General features: G+C 34.6%; 1 protein-coding gene across 2 annotated transcripts in view; it reads left to right on the top strand.

Moving 5' to 3' along the window:
- The window catches only part of LOC102808683 (voltage-dependent calcium channel subunit alpha-2/delta-3-like), a 311,772-nt gene that overhangs the window by 20,002 nt on the left and 270,122 nt on the right, over positions 1-21,648 (top strand). For both annotated transcript variants that reach the window (XM_085496670.1, XM_085496668.1), the window contains exons 5-11: positions 361-538; positions 9,705-9,836; positions 10,045-10,108; positions 13,203-13,353; positions 16,476-16,550; positions 17,275-17,364; positions 18,564-18,674. In XM_085496670.1, the coding sequence (XP_085352796.1) occupies positions 361-538; positions 9,705-9,836; positions 10,045-10,108; positions 13,203-13,353; positions 16,476-16,550; positions 17,275-17,364; positions 18,564-18,674 (801 nt within the window). The remainder of the gene's footprint in view (positions 1-360; positions 539-9,704; positions 9,837-10,044; positions 10,109-13,202; positions 13,354-16,475; positions 16,551-17,274; positions 17,365-18,563; positions 18,675-21,648) is intronic.

The following is a 21,648-nucleotide window of genomic DNA, read 5'->3' as shown; positions in this document are numbered from 1 at the left end:
GCGTTACGTCTCTGGTGATCCAAACAAGTAGATCACAAAAGTGAGTACCAGCGACAATTTTAACAAAATGTGAACTCCAATCTTGTTTAGTAGTGCATTAAAGTAATGCATATAAATCAAAACATTTTCTAAGTCAACAATTGATCAGTTTGAATTATAGTGCCATGTTGTATCACTGCTATTTATTTATGCCATTAGTCACCTGATGTGTGAATTAATATCTTTAATTGGATAACTGGTTAACCCTGTGTCCATAAAAGCTCGCCAAGTCACCAAAACTCTTGGCTTCATAATATCTTATGATTAAATGTCATAAAATAATAATAATTGTTACTACTTATTTTTGTTCATGTTATATAGGTCACCTACTATAATGCTATGTTGATTAATCAAAACTATGACAATAAGACTCAACAATATGAATCATTTGATGGGTTAGGTGGTAGATTTGATTTGACCCCAGATGAACATTTCAACAATATTGAGGTTAATATCACAGAAAGTACAGTGCAGGTGCCAACAAATGTCTTCAATAAGGGTGAGTAAAAAATATCAGTTTGTGGAGAGGCAACTAATCTGTTTCTGAGTATTTTGCATGCATGACTAATCTGCAATTAGGCATCTTTAATTTCTCTGTCGGTTTGAGAGGTTAAATTAATACATACTATATTAAGTTACATTACATATATTAAGTTTACTGCTGAATTGTCTACTACTATGGTACAACTAAAAGAACTATCTACTACTATGGTACAACTAAAAGAACTATCTACTACCATGGTACAACTAAAAGAACTATCTACTACCATGGTACAACTAAAAGAACTATCTACTACCATGGTACAACTAAAAGGACTATCTACTACCATGGTACAACTAAAAGGACTATCTACTACTATGGTACAACTAAAAGAACTATCTACTACTATGGTACAACTAAAAGAACTGTCTACTACCATGGTACAACTAAAAGGACTATCTACTACTATGGTACAACTAAAAGAACTATACTACTATGGTACAACTAAAAGAACTATCTACTACTATGGTACAACTAAAAGAACTATACTACTATTGTACAACTAAAAGGACTATCTACCACTATGGTACAACTAAAATAACTATCTACTATTATGGTACAACTAAAAGGACTACCTACTACTATGGTACAACTAAAATAACTATCTACTACATGTATTATGGTACATCTGAAAGAACTATCTACTACTATGGTACAACTAAAAGGAATATCTACTACCATGGTACAACTAAAAGAACTATCTACCACTATGGTACAACTAAAATAACTATCTACTACATGTATTATGGTACATCTGAAAGAACTATCTACTACTATGGTACAACTAAAAGAACTATCTACCACTATGGTACAACTAAAATGACTATCTACCACTATGGTACAACTAAAAGAAATATCTACTACTATGGTACAACTAAAAGGACTATCTACTACTATGGTACAACTAAAAGAACTATCTACCACTATGGTACAACTAAAATAACTATCTACTACATGTATTATGGTACATCTGAAAGAACTATCTACTACTATGGTACAACTAAAAGGAATATCTACTACTATGGTACAACTAAAATAACTATCTACTACATGTATTATGGTACATCTGAAAGAACTATCTACTACTATGGTACAACTAAAAGGAATATCTACTACCATGGTACAACTAAAATGAATATCTACTACTATGGTACAACTAAAATGACTATCTACCACTATGGTACAACTAAAAGAACTATCTACTACTATGGTACAACTAAAAGAACTATCTACTACTATGGTACAACTAAAATGACTATCTACCACTATGGTACAACTAAAAGGAATATCTACTACTATGGTACAACTAAAAGAACTATCTACAACTATGGTACAACTAAAATGACTATCTACCACTATGGTACAACTAAAAGAACTATCTACTACTATGGTACAACTAAAAGAACTATCTACTACTATGGTACAACTAAAATGACTATCTACTACTATGGTACAACTAAAATAACTATCTACCACTATGGTACAACTAAAAGGACTATCTACTACTATGGTACAACTAAAAGAACTATCTACTACTATGGTACAACTAAAAGAACTGTCTACTACTATTATAGTACAACTAAAATGACTATCTACTACTATGGTACAACTAAAATAACTATCTACTATTATGGTACAACTAAAAGGACTACCTACTACTATGGTACAACTAAAATAACTATCTACTACATGTATTATGGTACATCTGAAAGAACTATCTACTACTATGGTACAACTAAAAGGAATATCTAGTACTATGGTACAACTAAAATGACTATCTACCACTATGGTACAACTAAAAAGAATATCTACTACTATGGTACAACTAAAAGAACTATCTACCACTATGGTACATCTGAAAGAACTATCTACTACTATGGTACATCTGAAAGAACTATCTACTACTATGGTACATCTGAAAGAACTATCTACTACTATGGTACAACTAAAAGGACTATCTACTACTATGGTACAACTAAAAGAACTATTTACTACTATGGTACAACTAAAAGAACTATCTACTACTATGGTACAACTAAAATAAAGAATAAAACGACCATTATACTGTCCATAAAAAAAGGATTGCCATCAACTCCATCGTTGTAAGAAAAAATTGCAATTATACTGACCAGTATAAAGAATAATGGACATCAGTTTAAAAATACCAGTCAATATTTTGGCCATTGAAAAATGCTGGTCAATATTATGGCCATTAAAACAAAAAATTAACGGGTCTGATCAGTGAAAAAAGTGTTAAAGTGAGGAATTATTACAACCTCCTCACTAACATGAAGTACAAATAAATATTCAAAAATTGGGGAAATTAAAACTTTCCGAAATATAACAGAATTTTCAAAAGTAATCCAGATGCTGGTTTTGTATTCTTTCATTAATCTATATCTGATATAGTCAAATTAGAAATGTCAACTTTTCTGACTGGTTGGAGTAATGCATTTTTGTCTCCCATGTGTGAAGTACACAATTGGACTGTTTGTAGTTACTCAGTGTACATGAGTGGGTATGTCTGTTCCACAGATATCTCATGGACCACTTGTTAGATTACAATAAAACTTGGTACATAGGTGAACTTTGACAATGCACAGACATGATTAGTTCAATATTTAAATCTATGTATATTAAGGTAGCGAGAAGGTTTTGTGACGTTTTTAAATAAAACAATCTCTGTCTGTTGTCTCGTTCAGAACAGTAATTTAGGTTATATATATCAAAAGACTAAGTATAGAGGTGCAAGTTCGCACAAACTGGACAGACATTGTTTACATAATTATCACGTGACATCAAAAATGGCGAACCTTGTAAAAATGACTAAGTACGCGATTGCGAGAGCACACTGCAGAATTTCCTGGTGAAATTTAAGTTATGCATTGTCCGTAATTGTAGTATTCTACTTCTGTATTATTGTGACCTTTGACCTAGTCTTGTCTTGTAATTAATTATGCGGGCATGCTCAGTAGCACCTAGCAACCAGGGTTCAGTCATCAGTTGGTTAAATAAACAAACCAGTCCTTTCCCTCAGATAAACTGTCTCATAATTATTCTTTAAGAACATTACATTTTGGCGACGAGTGATAAATTAGTTTAATGGTACACCCAGGATCATCCAGATGCAAATTTCCAGAATTTTTGAAGTAATCTGAAGAAGAAATTTGACCTTGAAGACAGAAAGTTGCAGAAATCTGAGCAGCAATACTTTAGTGCACAGCACCAAGGAGGTACAGTACATAATATAAATCAATTCTGGAGTGGAAAGTGACACATTGTGGACATGGCTACTGCATTACCAGTATTCCCAGCTTTTTCTGTGTATGGGGACTCTACTTCTATTGGTCCTCGATGGGAGAAATGGTTGAAGAAATTTGAGACATTTCTAGTTGCATACGATATAAAAAACAATGCAAGAAAACGAGCACTGCTGTTGTTTTCTGCGGGAGATGAGGTCGCTGATGTTTTTGAAACACTACCTGACGTTGAGGGCAGTGACAATGTATACAAAGCGGCTGTAGATGCCCTGAATAAATATTTCCTGCCAAAGGTGAATAAAACCTATGAGGTCAATGTTTTTAGGCATGCTACTCAGAAAACTGATGAATCTTTGGATCAGTATTTTACCCGTTTGAAACAACTAGCAAGAAATTGTGGTTTTCATGATGTTAATGAAGAAATAAAATCCCAGATAGTATTATCATGTGTGTCAACTAGGTTACGTCGTAAAGCTCTCAGAGATGATTTAACATTAGAGGCACTGTTAGATTCTGGTCGTTCTTTTGAAGTTTCTGAACGTCAAGCCAGAGGTATTGAAAATCAGTTTGAGACAGAAACAGAAGTAAATACAGTCCAGCCTGTAAAAAAGAGCCAGTGGAAAAGAAATAAATATAAGAAATCCCAGCAGTATACTGGTAAACCAAAACGAGTGGAGCCTGACAGAAAACACAAGTCGTGTTTCAGGTGTGGAGGAAAATATCCACATTCAGGTGAATGTCCAGCAAGAGATCAACAATGCAGAAAATGTGATAAAACAGGACATTTCGCTAAAGTATGTCGGAGTAAAATATTGCAACATGTCAATTCTGCTACAACTAAAGATTTTTCTTCCTCAGATGATGATTATGCATATCACATCACAGTGTCCTCCATATCAACCAATCAACAGCCTGATACTAAAATTGACATAGATGGTCAAACAGTTAAATGTATCATTGATTCTGGTGCAGGGACAAATGTGTTAGACGAGAAAACATGCAAGCTGTTGAATAATGCAGAAATTACACAATGTTCAAAGAATGTGTATGCATATGGATCTAAGAAACCACTTCCAATACTTGGTGAAGTTAAGGTGAATGTAAAGTCTCCTATAACCCAACAGTCTACTGTCACTAAGTTCCATGTTGTAAAAGGATCAGCAGGAAATTTACTGGGTTATTATACAGCAACACAGCTTGGTTTACTACACATAGTAAATTCACTTTCTACATGTACCAGTGATAGTTTGATTGAGGAGTATGCAGACAGATTTGAAGGTATTGGCAAGATGCGAGATACAAAAGCAATTTTGCATATTAACACATCAGTCAAACCAGTTGCACAGCAGCATCGGCGAGTGCCATTCCATGTACGTGAGCAAGTTGAAGCAGAGATAAATAAGCTAGAGCAGTTAGACATAATAGAGAAGGCAGATGGAGCCACTCCGTGGGTATCTCCCATAGTAATAGTACCTAAAAAGACAGGAATCAGAGTATGTGTTGACATGAGAGCTGCCAATCAAGCTATAGAAAGGGAGAGACATCCCATGCCAACAATAGAAGACCTGATTGTGGATCTAAATGGTGCAACGGTGTTCAGCAAGATTGATCTAAACCAAGGTTACCATCAGCTTGAGCTGGACACACAATCAAGGCATATAACTACGTTTGCTACTCATATGGGTTTATACAGATACAAGAGACTGAGTTTCGGAATAAACTCTGCTGCTGAAATATTTCAGAAAGCAGTATCAGACATGATACAAGGTATACGTGGTGCTAGAAATCTTTCAGATGACATTATCATATATGGTAAGACACAACAGGAACATGATGAAATGCTAAGAGCAGTGTTCCAAAGGCTGCGGAAGTATAACATCACAGCTAATCAACAGAAATGTGAGTTCAGCAAGTCTTTGATTCAGTTCTATGGTCATACATTTTCCAGTGCCGGTATAATGGCGGATGATAAGAAAGTGACAGCAATAATCAATGTCAGAGCACCAGAAGATGCAACAGCTGTACGTAGTTTCCTAGGCATGGCTCAATACATTGCTCGATTTGTGCCTGATTTTGCAACTATTGCAACACCATTACGTACTCTAACTCACAAAGATACAAAGTGGGAATGGGGACCTGAGCAACAAGGATCATTCGAGAAGTTAAAAAGCCTGATGGCAAGTCACAGGGTGATGAAATACTTTGATCCAAGGCTGAAAACAGAGCTGTTAGTAGATGCAAGCCCAACAGGCCTTGGTGCAGTTTTAACACAAGTAAATGAGACCAGAGATACTTGTAATATCATTGCATATGCAAGTCGTGCACTGACAGATACAGAGTCACGGTACAGCCAGACAGAGCGAGAAGCCCTTGCAGTTATATGGGCTTGTGAACATTTTCACATTTATGTATTTGGTTCAGAATTCAAGGTGATAACCGACCATAAGCCATTAGAAGGCATGTTCAATAAGTCTAATTCTAAATTAACAGCCAGACTTGAAAGACTAAGTTTGCGTCTTCAACCGTATCAAGTAGTTCTTGAGTATCAACCAGGTGAATCCAACCCTGCTGATTACATGAGTCGACATCCTGACCAGGTAAACCACTGTAAAGACCATGTTTCACGTATTGATACATACATAAATTTTATAATTGAGAATGCGATACCCCCTGCTATGACAATGGCTGAAATTAAGCAAGCAACATCGGAAGATGAAATCTTACAGAAAATAATGGAAGTTATTAACACACAAAAGTGGTATGATTTGCATCATGATGTTGTACAATACAAAGCAGTCAAAGACGAACTGTCAACAGCCAATGGAGTTGTGTTACGTGGAAACAGAATTGTGGTTCCAAAGAAATTGCAACAGAAAGCCATATGTTTAGCTCATGTCGGTCATCAAGGTGTTGTAAAAACGAAAAAGTTGCTGAGAGAAACTCTTTGGTTTCCAGGTATTGACAGAATGGTGGAAGAAACAGTAACCAGGTGCATACCATGTCAAGCATCAACACATGGACCAAAACCTACTATCGAACCATTAAAAATGTCTACACTGCCAAATGGTCCTTGGCAAGAGGTCTCAGCAGATTTCTGTGGTCCATTCCCAAATGGTAAATATTTGTTGGTAGTCATCGATGACTACAGTAGATACCCAGAGGTAGAAATTTGTAATTCTACATCTGCAGAAGCAGCTATCCCGCACTTCGATGCAATCTTTGCCAGACAAGGTATACCGGACATTGTTAAAACTGATAATGGCCCGCCATATAATGGAGATGAGTTTAAACGCTTTTCTAAATATGTTGGATTTAGACATAGAAAATTAACACCATTGTGGCCAAAAGCTAATGGAGAAGCCGAGAGGATGATGTGAACGCTGGAAAAAGCAGTCCGTGCAGCCAAGCTAGAAGGCAAAAGCTGGTGCCAGGGACTTTTTCAATTTCTGCGTCAGTATAGAGCTACACCACATTCAACTACAGGCATTTCTCCATTCAAAGCTTTGAATAGTAGAAAAATGAAAACAACCCTACCTCAGATATATAATAATAAACCTGATAGGAAAATTCAAGCAAGTGATGCAAAGAGAAAATTATGCATGAAAAAGTATGCAGACACACGCAACCATGCTAAAGCATCAGATTTAGGCATCGGAGACCGAGTCCTTGTAAAACAACAAAAGAGAAATAAAATGTCAACTCCATTCAATCCTGAGCCATATGAAGTTGTGAGTAAGAAAGGCAGTATGACCACCGTCCAGAGAGGAAATCATGAGATCACCAGAAATGCTTCATTCTTTAAGAGAATTCCTCATGAAAATAATGTAGAAACTAATCAAACAATATCGGACAATCTTCAAATATTAGACAATCCTCAAACATCAACAAATCCACCAGAATCGATACGTAGATCCAAGAGAGAAAGACAAAAACCAAGTTATCTTCAAGACTACATAACTTAGTTTCTAAAACATGTCATACTTTCGTGATTTGGGCAAAATAATCCGAAAATAATGGCATTTGAGTAGAAGGACGTCGATCCCTTCACTCACAATTGAAACGATTTTGAAGTTAGTGTTATGTAATTTCTTTTGTTTTATTGAGTGAACATATGCCTATGTTTTAAAAAAATTGTAAGTTCAAGTTCATACTTTCATAAATATTGTTCGTTCTTTGACTTTGATATTCACAATATCAACAATTACAATTTGAAGACTTTTAAGACTTTTAAATATTGATATTTGTTATACATGCTTTCGTGAGTTTCTTTGTTTATCTAAAAGAGAGGAGAGATGTAGTATTCTACTTCTGTATTATTGTGACCTTTGACCTAGTCTTGTCTTGTAATTAATTATGCGGGCATGCTCAGTAGCACCTAGCAACCAGGGTTCAGTCATCAGTTGGTTAAATAAACAAACCAGTCCTTTCCCTCAGATAAACTGTCTCATAATTATTCTTTAAGAACATTACAGTAATCAAGTCCATTGAAATGCGTCTCCGATAATCAAAAGACCTATTATTCCGATTTCTATGCAGGTTTGTTTTTTTGTCCCCAAATTATTTCATACTTGGCACCTTTAACAGACTATTATTCTGTGACAAAACATTTTCTTTAAAAACCCAGACATATTTCGCACCATCATTATCTTTTGAACGATAACTGCGAGTTTGAATGTCCTAGTCCGAACGCACTTAATTTGGCGGCGGTCCCAATGAGTCGTTCTCGATCAAAACTTCAACTCGAGAATAACGCGAAAAACAGTTTTGGTTAATAAAACACTGTAGATTTGCTGCATTATTATAAATATACACTAAAAATGGTCAAACATATTAACCACTGATATCATAGAACTCATAAAGAGTGTCAGATAATGAATAATTTCAAGCTCGAGCGTGAAAAATGAAGAAAACTGCTGGCATTTGAGTCCGTACTCCAGGAAGGTTCGGGTTTTCCATTGTTATGCAAACGAACAACGAGGGATAATCTTCTGACAAACATTACTGTCCCACTGTACACGCTGACAGTTTACAAACAAGCTAATCCTTCAAGTGTCTCAGATAAGACATCTAATAAAACGGTTTTCATGGTGAAACAAAATGGCCGATGTTTGAAAAAAAATTGCTGTGTCAGAGTGCGACACTGAGTGGCAGATTTTTCTTTGCCTCGTCTGTCAACGCTTTCTTTCTTTTCTTCGCCATTGCGTTAGAAAAAAAAATGTATTAGTAAAATAGAATATTGACTTGGAAAATAAAATGATTTAAAAGAAAGTTGTGCAAAGTTACAGTACTCCTTTCGCACAACCTCCCGCCCGCTTCCGCTTTCCAATCACCTTTTTCTCTCGCTTTTGCGACCGCTTGTTGAATTCAACCGGACAATTTCCGCTTTTTTTTCGACCGGAAGCGGAAGGTTGGGCGAAATGAGTACTGTATGACCATGTTTCTCCGACGAAGTCTCGACTGACAATAATGCTGACAATGGACGTTAGATAAACACGCATTGTTTGCAACTGGAAGCTTATCACCCGTTATATCAGAATCGTCAACAACAGAGTATACAGATAAGATTTTATCATTTAATTCCTTCCAAAGATAAACACTATGCAAATATCCACGAAACGGCAGTTGTAGTCTTTTCTGCTAATGTTTTAATACACTAATTTGAGCAACGTTATTTCGCAATTTCGATCTTTTGTAAACCTGGGGTGATGTATCAAGGTCTAAAGTAACCATTTTATAAATTTTTGAAAAATCAAGAAAAAAGTGAAAATTTCCCTTCTCGCTACCTTAAAGCAACAACAGATTTAACTATCATTCTTTTTTAATAAAACCTTACCCTAAATCATGATTCAACTTCTGTTTTTCAGATGATGAAGTTTTAAGGGACATTTATTTTACTGAACAGCTGGATGAAGTATTTAGTCAAAACTACAAAAATGATGCAACATTAACATGGCAATATTTTGGTAGTTATACAGGATTCTTCAGGAATTATCCCGGTAATATACATGTAATACTTGTATGCAATACAAAACACAATTCTTAATATGAATTTCTCATATACACTCAAATTTATTGAATTTGTTACATAATGGGTTGCATGCATGACAGTTTGTTTTTAGTTTTGATGAAGTTTACTTCCTACTTTTGTGTCTTCAAATTTCAATAACTAAATAGTATAGCTTAATTGATAAACTCTGTCATTAGGAATTGAATGGAGTAGAGATAAAGAGAGCCAGTTGGATTTATTTGACTGTAGAGAAAGAGGATGGTGAGTTGCTTAATATCTTATTGAGTATTGATTTGAAATGACTCGATTGCTGTCTGAACAATTTGGAAAAGTCTGAAATGACCTGATTGCTGTCAGAATATTTGGAATAGTTTGAAATAACCTGGTTGTTGTCAGAATATTTGGAATAGTTTGAAATGGCCTGATTGCTTTCATAATATTTGAAATAGTCTGAATTGGCCTTATTGCTGTGAGATTATTTGAAATAGTTTGTAATAGCCTGATTGCTGTCAGAATCTTTGGAATAGTCTGAAGCAGCCTGATTGCTCTCAGAATATTTTGATTAGTTTGAAATAACCTAATCGCTGTCAGAATATTTAGAATATTTTGAAATATGCTGTCAGAATATTTTGAGTAGTTTGAAATAGCCTGAATGCTGTCAAAATATTTTGAGTAGTTTGAAATAGCCTGATTGTTGTCAGAATATTTGGAATAGTTTCAAATAACTTGATCACTGTCAGAATATTTGAAATAGTCTGAAATGGCCTGATTGCTGGCACAATATTCATAATAGTTTGAAATAACCTGATGGCTGTCAGAATATTTGGAATAGTCTGAAATGGCCTGATTGCTGTCAGAATATTTGGAATAGTTTGAAATAACCTGATCTCTGCCAGAATATTTGGAATAGTCTGAAATAGCCCGAATGCTGTCAGAGTATTTAGAATAGTCCAAAATGGCCTGATTGCTGTCAAAATATTCAAAATAGTTTGAAATGGCCTGATTGCTCTCATAATACTTGAAATAGTCTGAATTGGCCTTATTGCTGTGAGATTATTTGAAATGGTTTGTAATAGCCTGATTGCTGTCAGAATCTTTGGAATAGTCTGAAGCAGCCTGATTGCTCTCAGAATATCTTGATTAGTTTGAAAGAACCTGATCGCTGTCAGAATATTTAGAATATTCTGAAATAGCCTGAATGCTGTCAGAATATTTGAAATAGTCTGAAATGGCCTGATTGCTGTCAGAATATTTGGACTAGTTTGAAATAACCTGATCCCTGTCAGAATATTTGGAATAGTCTGAAATAGCCCGAATGCTGTTAGAATATTTAGAATAGTTTGAAATAACCTGATGGCTGTCAGAATATTTGGAATAGTCTGAAATGGCCTGATTGCTGTCAGAATATTTGGAATAGTTTGAAATAACCTGATCTCTGTAAGAATATTTGGTATAGTCTGAAATGGCCTGATTGCTGTCAGAATATTCATAATAGTTTGAATTGGCCTGATTGCTGGCAGAATATTTGGAATAGTTTGAAATAACCTGATGGCTGTCAGAATATTTGGAATAGTCTGAAATGGCCTGATTGCTGTCAGAATATTTGGAATAGTTTGAAATGGCCTGATTGCTGTCAGAATATTCGGAATAGTTTGAAATAACCTGATGGCTGTCAGAATATTTGGAATAGTCTGAAATGGCCTGATTGCTGTCAGAATATTTGGAATAGTCTGAAATGGCCTGATTGCTGGCAGAATATTTGGAATAGTTTGAAATGGCCTGATTGCTGGCAGAATATTCGGAATAGTTTGAATTGGCCTGATTGCTTTCAGAATATTCTGAATAGTCTGAACTAGCTTGAATGCTATATTTTGATTAGTTTGAAATAACCTGATCGCTGTCAGAATATTTAGAATAGTCTGAAATAACCTGATTGCTGTCAGAATATTTGAAATAGTCTGAAATGGCCTGATTGCTGGCAGAATATTCGGAATAGTTTGAAATAACCTGATGGCTGTCAGAATATTTGGAATAGTCTGAAATGGCCTGATTGCTGTCAGAATATTTGGAATAGTCTGAAATGGCCTGATTGCTGGCAGAATATTTGGAATAGTTTGAAATGGCCTGATTGCTGGCAGAATATTCGGAATAGTTTGAATTGGCCTGATTGCTTTCAGAATATTTGGAATAGTCTGAAATGGCCTGATTGCTGGCAGAATATTTGGAATAGTTTGAAATGGCCTGATTGCTGTCAGAATATTCATAATAGTTTGAATTGGCCTGATTGCTGTCAGAATATTTGGAATAGTCTGAAATGGCCTGATTGCTGGCAGAATATTTGGAATAGTTTGAAATGGCCTGATTGCTGGCAGAATATTCGGAATAGTTTGAATTGGCCTGATTGCTTTCAGAATATTTGGAATAGTCTGAAATGGCCTGATTGCTGGCAGAATATTTGGAATAGTTTGAAATGGCCTGATTGCTGTCAGAATATTCATAATAGTTTGAATTGGCCTGATTGCTGTCAGAATATTTGGAATAGTCTGAAATGGCCTGATTGCTGGCAGAATATTTGGAATGGTTTGAAATGGCCTGATTGCTGGCAGAATATTCGGAATAGTTTGAATTGACCTGATTGCTGTCAGAATATTTGGAATAGTTTGAAATGGCCTGATTGCTGTCAGAATATTCATAATAGTTTGAATTGGCCTGATTGCTGTCAGAATATTTGGAATAGTCTGAAATGGCCTGATTGCTGTCAGAATATTTGGAATAGTCTGAAATGGCCTGATTGCTGTCAGAATATTCATAATAGTTTGAATTGGCCTGATTGCTTTCAGAATATTTTGAATAGTCTGAACTAGCTTGAATGCTATATTTTGATTAGTTTGAAATAACCTGATTGCTGTCAGAATATTTAGAATAGTCTGAAATAACCTGATTGCTGTCAGAATATTTGAAATAGTTTCAAATAACCTGATCACTGTCAGAATATTTGAAATAGTCTGAAATGACTTGATTGCTGGCAGAATATTTGGAATAGTTTGAAATAACCTGATGGCTGTCAGAATATTTGGAATAGTCTGAAATGGCCTGATTGCTGTTGGAATATTTGAAATAGTCTGAAGCAGCCTGATTGCTCTCAGAATATTTTGATTAGTTTGAAATAGCCAGATTGCTGTTGGAATATTTGGATATGTTTTCCACTGTACTGTAATTTTTGCAACAGGAAATTTGACGGCATTTGTGAATTAGACATTGATAAAAGTTGCTATAAAATATTTTGTGCTAAATTGAAGTGATATACAGTATTCAAGGCTGTTGATGTTATTTTTTTTTCTGTTTTGTTACATAGGTATATTCAAGCAGCTACCTCTCCAAAAGATATGGTGATATTAGTTGATACCAGTGGTAGTATGTTAGGACTACGTAATCAAATTGCTATACACACTGTCAGGACGCTTATTGATACCTTGGGTGATGATGATTTTTTCAATGTTCTCGCAGTAAGTTAATAAAATTATTATAATACAATATAATGTTCAACTACGGATAGCTATCTGAGAAAAACACTGCCCTTGATATCTCTCTTCAATCCTTCTTGCAAGAATTGCATGGAGGTCATGATGTTCAGGTATTATTACACATGTTCCCAGACATCAGGAATCAGGAAAGTCGTAACCACTTCATCCAAGATTTTGGTATGAATGTGTGCAAAGAATTACTGTAAATTCTCTTATTTAGGCATCTCATTATCTTAGGCATCAGAGAAGAGTGAAAGGCCTTAATTTGCCTCTAGAACAGATGACTGCAAGATCTGTAGAAAAAATAGTACAAAAAGTATTGGTATTTCTACATAATAACTAATAGTTTTTATTTGTTGGTAACAAGAAGTATACGTGTACAGTACATGCAGTTTCAAATAAAGAAAACATCAATGCATTGCTGTTTAGATAACGATAGCACAATCTGGTCATGCTGTGTTTCACAAGGGAATACTTTACTTGTTTTTGAGGTTTTGCAATTGTTGATTATTAATTCGTTGGATTATTATGTAATGCAAGTTAAATTCAACTTTGTTTCATCGTCAGTGAGTGTTTTTGGTTGTTGGATGGTGCCAACTTGCTCAAATTACTTTCTCATTTAAATATGTTAATAATAATAATTTATTCACCTAATGCTACAGGATACATAACTATTAAAATCAAGATGAAATTAACATTAAATTAAAGTTTATAACTATATAAGATGAGCAGCAGAAAATAGCTTAGGTTAAGCTAGTCTATTCTGGGGCAGGGGGTATTATTGTTGTACATAATAATAATAATGAATTTATTGCATCCTTAGAAATAATTTCCATTGGGTTGAACAGCAATAAAATGTTAGTAATAAAGTACAATACATATAAAACTAAAGTAAAAGTAAAATGTCAGTTATTGTTATTTCTGATTTCAAATATTTTGTATAAGTATTCACCAACTTGTCTTATTAGTACGTCTTCTCTTGAACTCATAATATATTTAAATATCTGGTTATCACTTTTCAATTCTTCTGGAATACTGATATTATTAAATAGCTTTTGTCTTTCTGTTTGGTACATATGTTGGAGGGATGGTTTATTTTATAAATTATTAAAGAACGGAATTGATGGGAAACTTTATCATTTGATTAAAAACATGTATAACAATACTAAAACATGTATTCGCTTTGGCAAAAAAATATCTCCAATATTTAATACAAATAAGGGTGTGAGACAGGGATGTACTATAAGTCCAATGCTTTTTAATCTTTATGTTAATGACTTGAATGACACATTAAAAGATTCAGTAAACCAGGTAACATTAAATAATTATAAAATGAACTCTCTATTTTATGCAGATGACCTAGTATTGATTTCAACAACACAATTAGGTTTGCAAAATGCATTAAATAAACTATCTGAATACTGCCACAAATGGAAACTCCAGGTAAATCTTAATAAAACCAAAGTTATGATTTTCAAAAAGGTAGCAATGAGAAAGAGAGAGTTATTTCAATTCCAAGAACAAAATATAAGTTGTGTCAATTCTTATATTTATTTAGGTATAACTTTACAATCAAATGGAAAGTTCCAAGAAACAAGACAATGTTTAGCAGACAAAGCTACTAGAGCAATGTATGCACTGTTGAAAGCAATGCCAAGAGAGACTGACTGTAGAACATTTATGCACCTTTTTCAGATATGTATTAAACCAATTTTGTTATATGGATCAACAACTTGGGGACATGACATACTAGACAATAATAGATGGGACAAAACACCAATTGAACAGTTACATTTGAAATTCTGCAAAAAAAATACTAGGTGTGAGTAAATTCTCGTCAAATGCAGCATGCAGAGCTGAACTTGGTAAATTCCCATTACTTATAGATATTCAGGAAAATCTTATTAAATACTGGTATCATATTAGTGCCTTACCAGACAGTAATATTACAAAACAAGCCTTTGAAGAACAAAAACAACAACATTTAAATTGGTTTACATCAGTAAAAAACATGGTCTCCGAAAATATTACAAACTTGTCCTCGTCTGTCATACCTCAAAAATTACCACACAGTAAAATAAAAAACATACGAAACAACATCCAACAAAGGTATGTAGAGTTCTGGAAGTTGAGTGTAACAAATGATAATAGAAAACTGAGAACGTATATAAAGTTTAAAGACTCATACACTTTTGAACCATATTTGCTTTTATGTAATCTGAAACATAAAATCTTATTGACTCGTTTCAGAATAAGCAGTCATGTATTAGAAATTGAGAAGGGTAGACATACCCAACCCAAAATACCTTTAGAAGACAGAATCTGTAAGCAATGTTCCCAGATCAAAATTGAAAATGAAGAACATTTCTTCATGGAATGTCTTAGGTACCAAACAGAAAGACAAAAGCTATTTAATAATATCAGTATTCCAGAAGAATTGAAAAGTGATGACCAGATATTTAAATATATTATGAGTTCAAGAGAAGAAGTACTAATAAGACAAGTTGGTGAATACTTATACAAAATATTTGAAATCAGAAATAACAATAACTGACATTTTACTTTTACTTTAGTTTTATATGTATTGTACTTTATTACTAACATTTTATTGCTGTCAACCAATGGAAATTATTTCTAAGGATGCAATAAATTCAATATCAATATCAATATATGAATAATTAGGGTTCAGCTACCCCACTGAATGGTGAACAACACACGAAAGAGAATTGCTGATGTTGTACTACAATTTTTTGGCATTGATTTGGGTGGGAAAACATTTTTTTTTCAATCATGATATTAATAGATTTAAGGGATAAACTCAGCAATCAACAAAGATTTTAACACTTTTTTCAGTGATAATTATACAGCTCATTGTTGATACAGACTTCACCCATTCACATGAGTAACAATTAACATTGTACTCGTGAATAGGTGTTAGATATAATGTGGTATTGCAAAAAGCAATGTTAATATTTTTTGTGTTGGAGAGGGTAAAAAAATATCCTGTGATGTGGATCAAATATTGCAAAATATTGCTGCAGCTGAAACAATTGGATACTGTGGAGATCAATGTTGCTCATATGATAAATGCTTATTTTTTGTAGTTCAGTGACAAAATAACTTATTTAGAAGAATGTTTTAATGAAACATTGGTGCAAGCGAATTCAGATAACAGAAATGTAAGTAAACCCCACACTCTTGAATAAATTTATTACAAAAATTGCTGAATTTGCTATGAATCTATGTAGTGTCGGGGAATGTTTTATTTGTCTTTGACAGACATAGTTCTGATAAACTTCTTGAATTCCCTCCCCCCCCCTCCGGTAAAATGATGCACCATCTTTGTTACACATTTATTGAAATGCAATTTTATTCCAATAAACTTCTAAAATGAAAAACTTGCATTTGCTGATGATCCCAACAATCTTCAGTCATATGTGAACTTGTGTATGATTTGTATTTGATGGTGATAAAGGATGATGTGTTAATAGGGGACATATTACCAATTAGTTTTTGGTTTCCTTGGACATTTTAGTCACAAAAAAAACCACCAAAAATCAACAATTGTGTCAACTCATTCTCAGGCTTGCTCTGACTGATTCCATTCAATTTTGTTATTGACATCATTTGTTGTGGGTTACTGGTGTTTATGATTTTATTTTTTGATTTGATTCAAAATGACAAGTAATTTTTCTCTTCTTATCAGATACATTTATACAGATTTTGTATAAACTGTGTGACATAATAGATGACTTTTTCAGTTATTTTTGGATTTCAATGGAATTTAGCCATCTAGTGGTCATGTCATCAACAAGCATATCAGTTTGTTGATATAGTGTGTGTTTTAGTTTCAATGTTGAACTTACCTATTTCACCCATGACTAAATCATTATCTTCATACAGATTGTGCAGCAAAAACTGAATACCATAACTCCTGGCAATATTGCAGATATTGGAAATGCTTTAGAAACGGCTTTCATATTGTTGGAAAAGGTAATCACTACTTATGGACACAGTCCAAAAATTGAAACTTTCGAATTGATCCATGTGTGTATGATCACTTCTATCTCAGTAATGCTAGGCTAGTCACTTACAAACTTCAAACATACATCATACATTTTGCTATACAAATTTGTTTCACAATCTAATTCAAGATGGCTGAATGGCTGTCATTTTTATACTTAAATTTTATAACCAGATCTTAGTCATGTATATGGATGGATTTTGTTTAAACTTTGTGCATACATTGTACATAATGGGACCTAGATGAAACTAGTGTCCATTTTGTTTCACAAATGCTCTTCGGGGCCAAATCAGTGACGTTGCTTTACAAATCCTACACTGTACATCATGTTGCACATATGTACTCATTTGGGCATCAGATTCAAGATGGCTGAATGATGGCCATTTTAACATTAAAAATTGTTTAAAAGCAAGTATTTCTTTCATTTTGGAACCAGATGTGTCAGGTATGAATGTATTTTATATGAACATATTCTGAAAATTATGAGACCACACCATTTTGTTTTTCATATCACATATTGGAAAGGGCCAACTGGTGGCCATTTTGCTCGATGAATATTATTTCAGAGCCATACCTCTGACATGCCTTGACCAATCATGTTCAAACTTGAATCATGGAAAATACTTTATTAAGAATGCATTTATACCATTCCAGAGACAAACATTTGTTTGAGGTAGAACTAAGTAGGCAGAATGAAGACATTTGTACTGCTGATAATGAGAACCAGATGTTAGTAATATGCTTTCCAGGAACTGTCAGTTATTTTAATAAGGACATTGAGATTAATAAAGTACATTTTTGCTCAGATACATTGCTTTTCAACTATTTTTAGCAACTTTTATACAATTCGTGTTATATTATCCTATAAGGGACATTGAGAATAATACAGTATATGTAGTGTTATGAGTAATTTATCTTTGAATCCGTTGCGAAGCACAATATGGGAGCTCGTGTTTTCTACTGATATTGTCAGATTGCACTAGGGATTGGTACATAGATGCTCTGGAATAATGCTTTGTATATTACTTAGCTAATTTTAAGCAATTGAACTAACAGAGATTCTGTAAAATTATGACATGTCTTGTTTTATGTAGTTGTCAACCATAATGGATAGATCAAAATTCAAATGCTACTCATAATTAAACTTGCATTTCTTTGGTGTTTTCAGTTTAAAAAGACTGGTCTAGGAGCTGAGTGCAATCAAGTTATAATGTTGATAACTGATGGAGCCACTGAAAAATATTCTTCAGTTTTTAATCGCTATAATAAAGACAAAGTTGTAAGTATTTACTTGTTATCCTGAGTGTGGTGGTGGTGGGTATTGTGGGGGTGTGTGGTGGTGGTGGGTATTGTGGGGGTGTGTGGTGGTGGTGGGTATTGTGGGGGTGTGTGGTGGTGGTGGGTATTGTGGGGGTGTGTGGTGGTGGTGGGTATTGTGGGGGTGTGTGGTGGTGGTGGGTATTGTGGGGGTGTGTGGTGGTGGTGGGTATTGTGGGGGTGTGTGGTGGTGGTGGGTATTGTGGGGGTGTGTGGTGGTGGTGGGTATTGTGGGGGTGTGTGGTGGTGGTGGGTATTGTGGGGGTGTGTGGTGGTGGTGGGTATTGTGGGGGTGTGTGGTGGTGGTGGGTATTGTGGGGGTGTGTGGTGGTGGTGGGTATTGTGGGGGTGTGTGGTGGTGGTGGGTATTGTGGGGGTGTGTGGTGGTGGTGGGTATTGTGGGGGTGTGTGGTGGTGGTGGGTATTGTGGGGGTGTGTGGTGGTGGTGGGTATTGTGGGGGTGTGTGGTGGTGGTGGGTATTGTGGGGGTGTGTGGTGGTGGTGGGTATTGTGGGGGTGTGTGGTGGTGGTGGGTATTGTGGGGGTGTGTGGTGGTGGTGGGTATTGTGGGGGTGTGTGGTGGTGGTGGGTATTGTGGGGGTGTGTGGTGGTGGTAGCGGTAAGAAAGCTCAATCAAGAAAGTTCTAATTGTAATCTCATAGTTGCTCTTTACACAAAGCGAGTGTCCACAGATTCACATAAACAACTAAAATGTACTGTTTACCTTAGTATACTCAGTGTATGCTTGCATGTCATATTGTGTATAGTGCATAATACATAACCATGTTATGTTACATATTTATGTATACATATTTGAATACTGTAAAATACTATTTTTGCTATTTTCGCTGAAAGAGCGTAAAAATATAAAGTATAAAATCCTGCGAATATACCCTTTTTTTGTATATTTTACAGTGCGTTAATTGCATTCTGATAGTCATGCAAGTGGTCATGCCTGCAGGGAGTGTTTGTTCCATTCTGATTTAAATTGACGTCACAAGGCTGGATTGTAAATTACTTTTTAGCCACTGTGCATGTTATGCTACACTATTTAAGGTATACCGGTACCACTTTTGACTCAATCTGGCAACTCAGTACTGTCATAATATTTATATATATATGTGTTGTGGGGCTTTGCTGTTTTTATTCTGCAAGCATGTCATTCTGAAATTATGAAACATTCTACTTCCTTGAAAAGATACTGAAGAAGAAGTACTTGTTTTTTTTGCTGTCCATAGGAAAGCAGTTAGTTCATTCGTGAAAGACATTGTCGCAGATAGACATTATCATCGAACATTGATGCACGTCAGTTTGTTTTCCACATCAGATTCAAAATGGCCGACTAGTGGCCATTTTGTTTTAATGAATGTGATTCCAGAGCAATATCTCTCATTATGGACAAGTACTCATTTGACAATCAGATGAAAGATGACTGAATGACAATCATTTTAATGTCAAAAAATCATCATAATCAAGCATCAGCTTCTGGATTCATATCTCTGACATGTATATGTTTCAACAATATTACTATGAACAAAACTATATCCCAAATCTTAAACAGGCATTGTGCCACATTGCATGATTTATTTTTTTAAGGATTTTTTTTTATCCCTGTTTGGATGCTTTTTAAAAATGGGATTGATCTCTTGTCTTGGATCAATCCCATATATCATGTATCTTTGGATATGCACAATGCAATTCAAAGTCAAACATTTCTGCCAATCCGGAACAGGATCTTAGTCGTGTAAGAATAGATTTATTCAAAACTTAGTATACCGGTATATAGGTTGGATATTATTAGACCTTGATGCATGATATAACGGATTCAAAATGGTTGATTGGTGGCAATTTTGTTTTAATGAATGTGCTTCCAAGCATCATGTCTCTAACTTGACTTCCCGTGACCAATCACGCTCAGTTATGTACATCATGTCAAACATATACAATTATTTGTTTGATGATCATATTTGAAATTGACGAATTGCAGTCATTTTGGACTTAAAGGATGATCAAAATCAACATTTCTGCCATTCCGCAAATGAATCTTGGCCCTTTAAGAATGGATTTTGTATTTTTGGTACATATATGGACATTAAGGGCCTTGATGTACATCATTTTGTTTTGATTCCATAACCACATTTCCTGCATTCCCTGACTGCTTGTAGTCAAACTTTATATATTTATTAAACTACATACCTGATGGGGACAATGTTATGTAATAAAGAGTTAATTGACAGATGTTAATTAAGCATACCTCATCTCACAAATCTTAATTCTGTATTCAAGTATAGATAGATTCTCTATATGTTTTTTGCCTTGCTCGTAGTGTAGTAGAAACGAAGGGGAAGGTATAGTAAGGGAAACATTTTGGTGTCATTGTTGTTGTTATTGGCGTGACTTGTGGGTGCGATAACTCAAGTAATTTTTACACGATCACTTTCAAATTTATATATGTTATAAACAAGCATATAAAGATGGTCAAGTTCAATGTTTGTACATTTTGCTTGCATAATTATTAAGAGATGGCTACTGATTGGTTTTCACTTATGGTTGCAATAACTCGAGTAATTTTTACATGATCAGTTATAAATTTATACATGGTATAAACAAACATGCAAAGATGGTCAAGTTTGATGTTGGTGCATTTTGCTTGCATAATTAATGGAGATGGCTACTGATTGGTTTTCGCTTGTGGGCGCGATAACTCAAGTAATTCTTACATGATCGGTTACAAATTTATATATGGTATAAACAAAGTTATACTACTTTTTGTCTCGTCCCCATTGTTCTAACTATATTTCTTACTTTCGTTAGCGGACAGTTTCAACCTAATTACTTATGCATTCTTGTTAACGGTACCCGGACTGTTAATAATGAATGGGTTAATTTAAATATTCATGAGCACAACAGGAGTGAAAAACTAATTAACATAACAG

The sequence above is a fragment of the Saccoglossus kowalevskii genome, chromosome 3, assembly GCF_978046115.1.
Source record: "Saccoglossus kowalevskii chromosome 3, keSacKowa6.1, whole genome shotgun sequence".
Classification (NCBI taxonomy): domain Eukaryota; kingdom Metazoa; phylum Hemichordata; class Enteropneusta; family Harrimaniidae; genus Saccoglossus; species Saccoglossus kowalevskii.
Note: the sequence above shows the minus strand (reverse complement) of the source record. Positions and strands in the feature narration are given on the sequence as shown.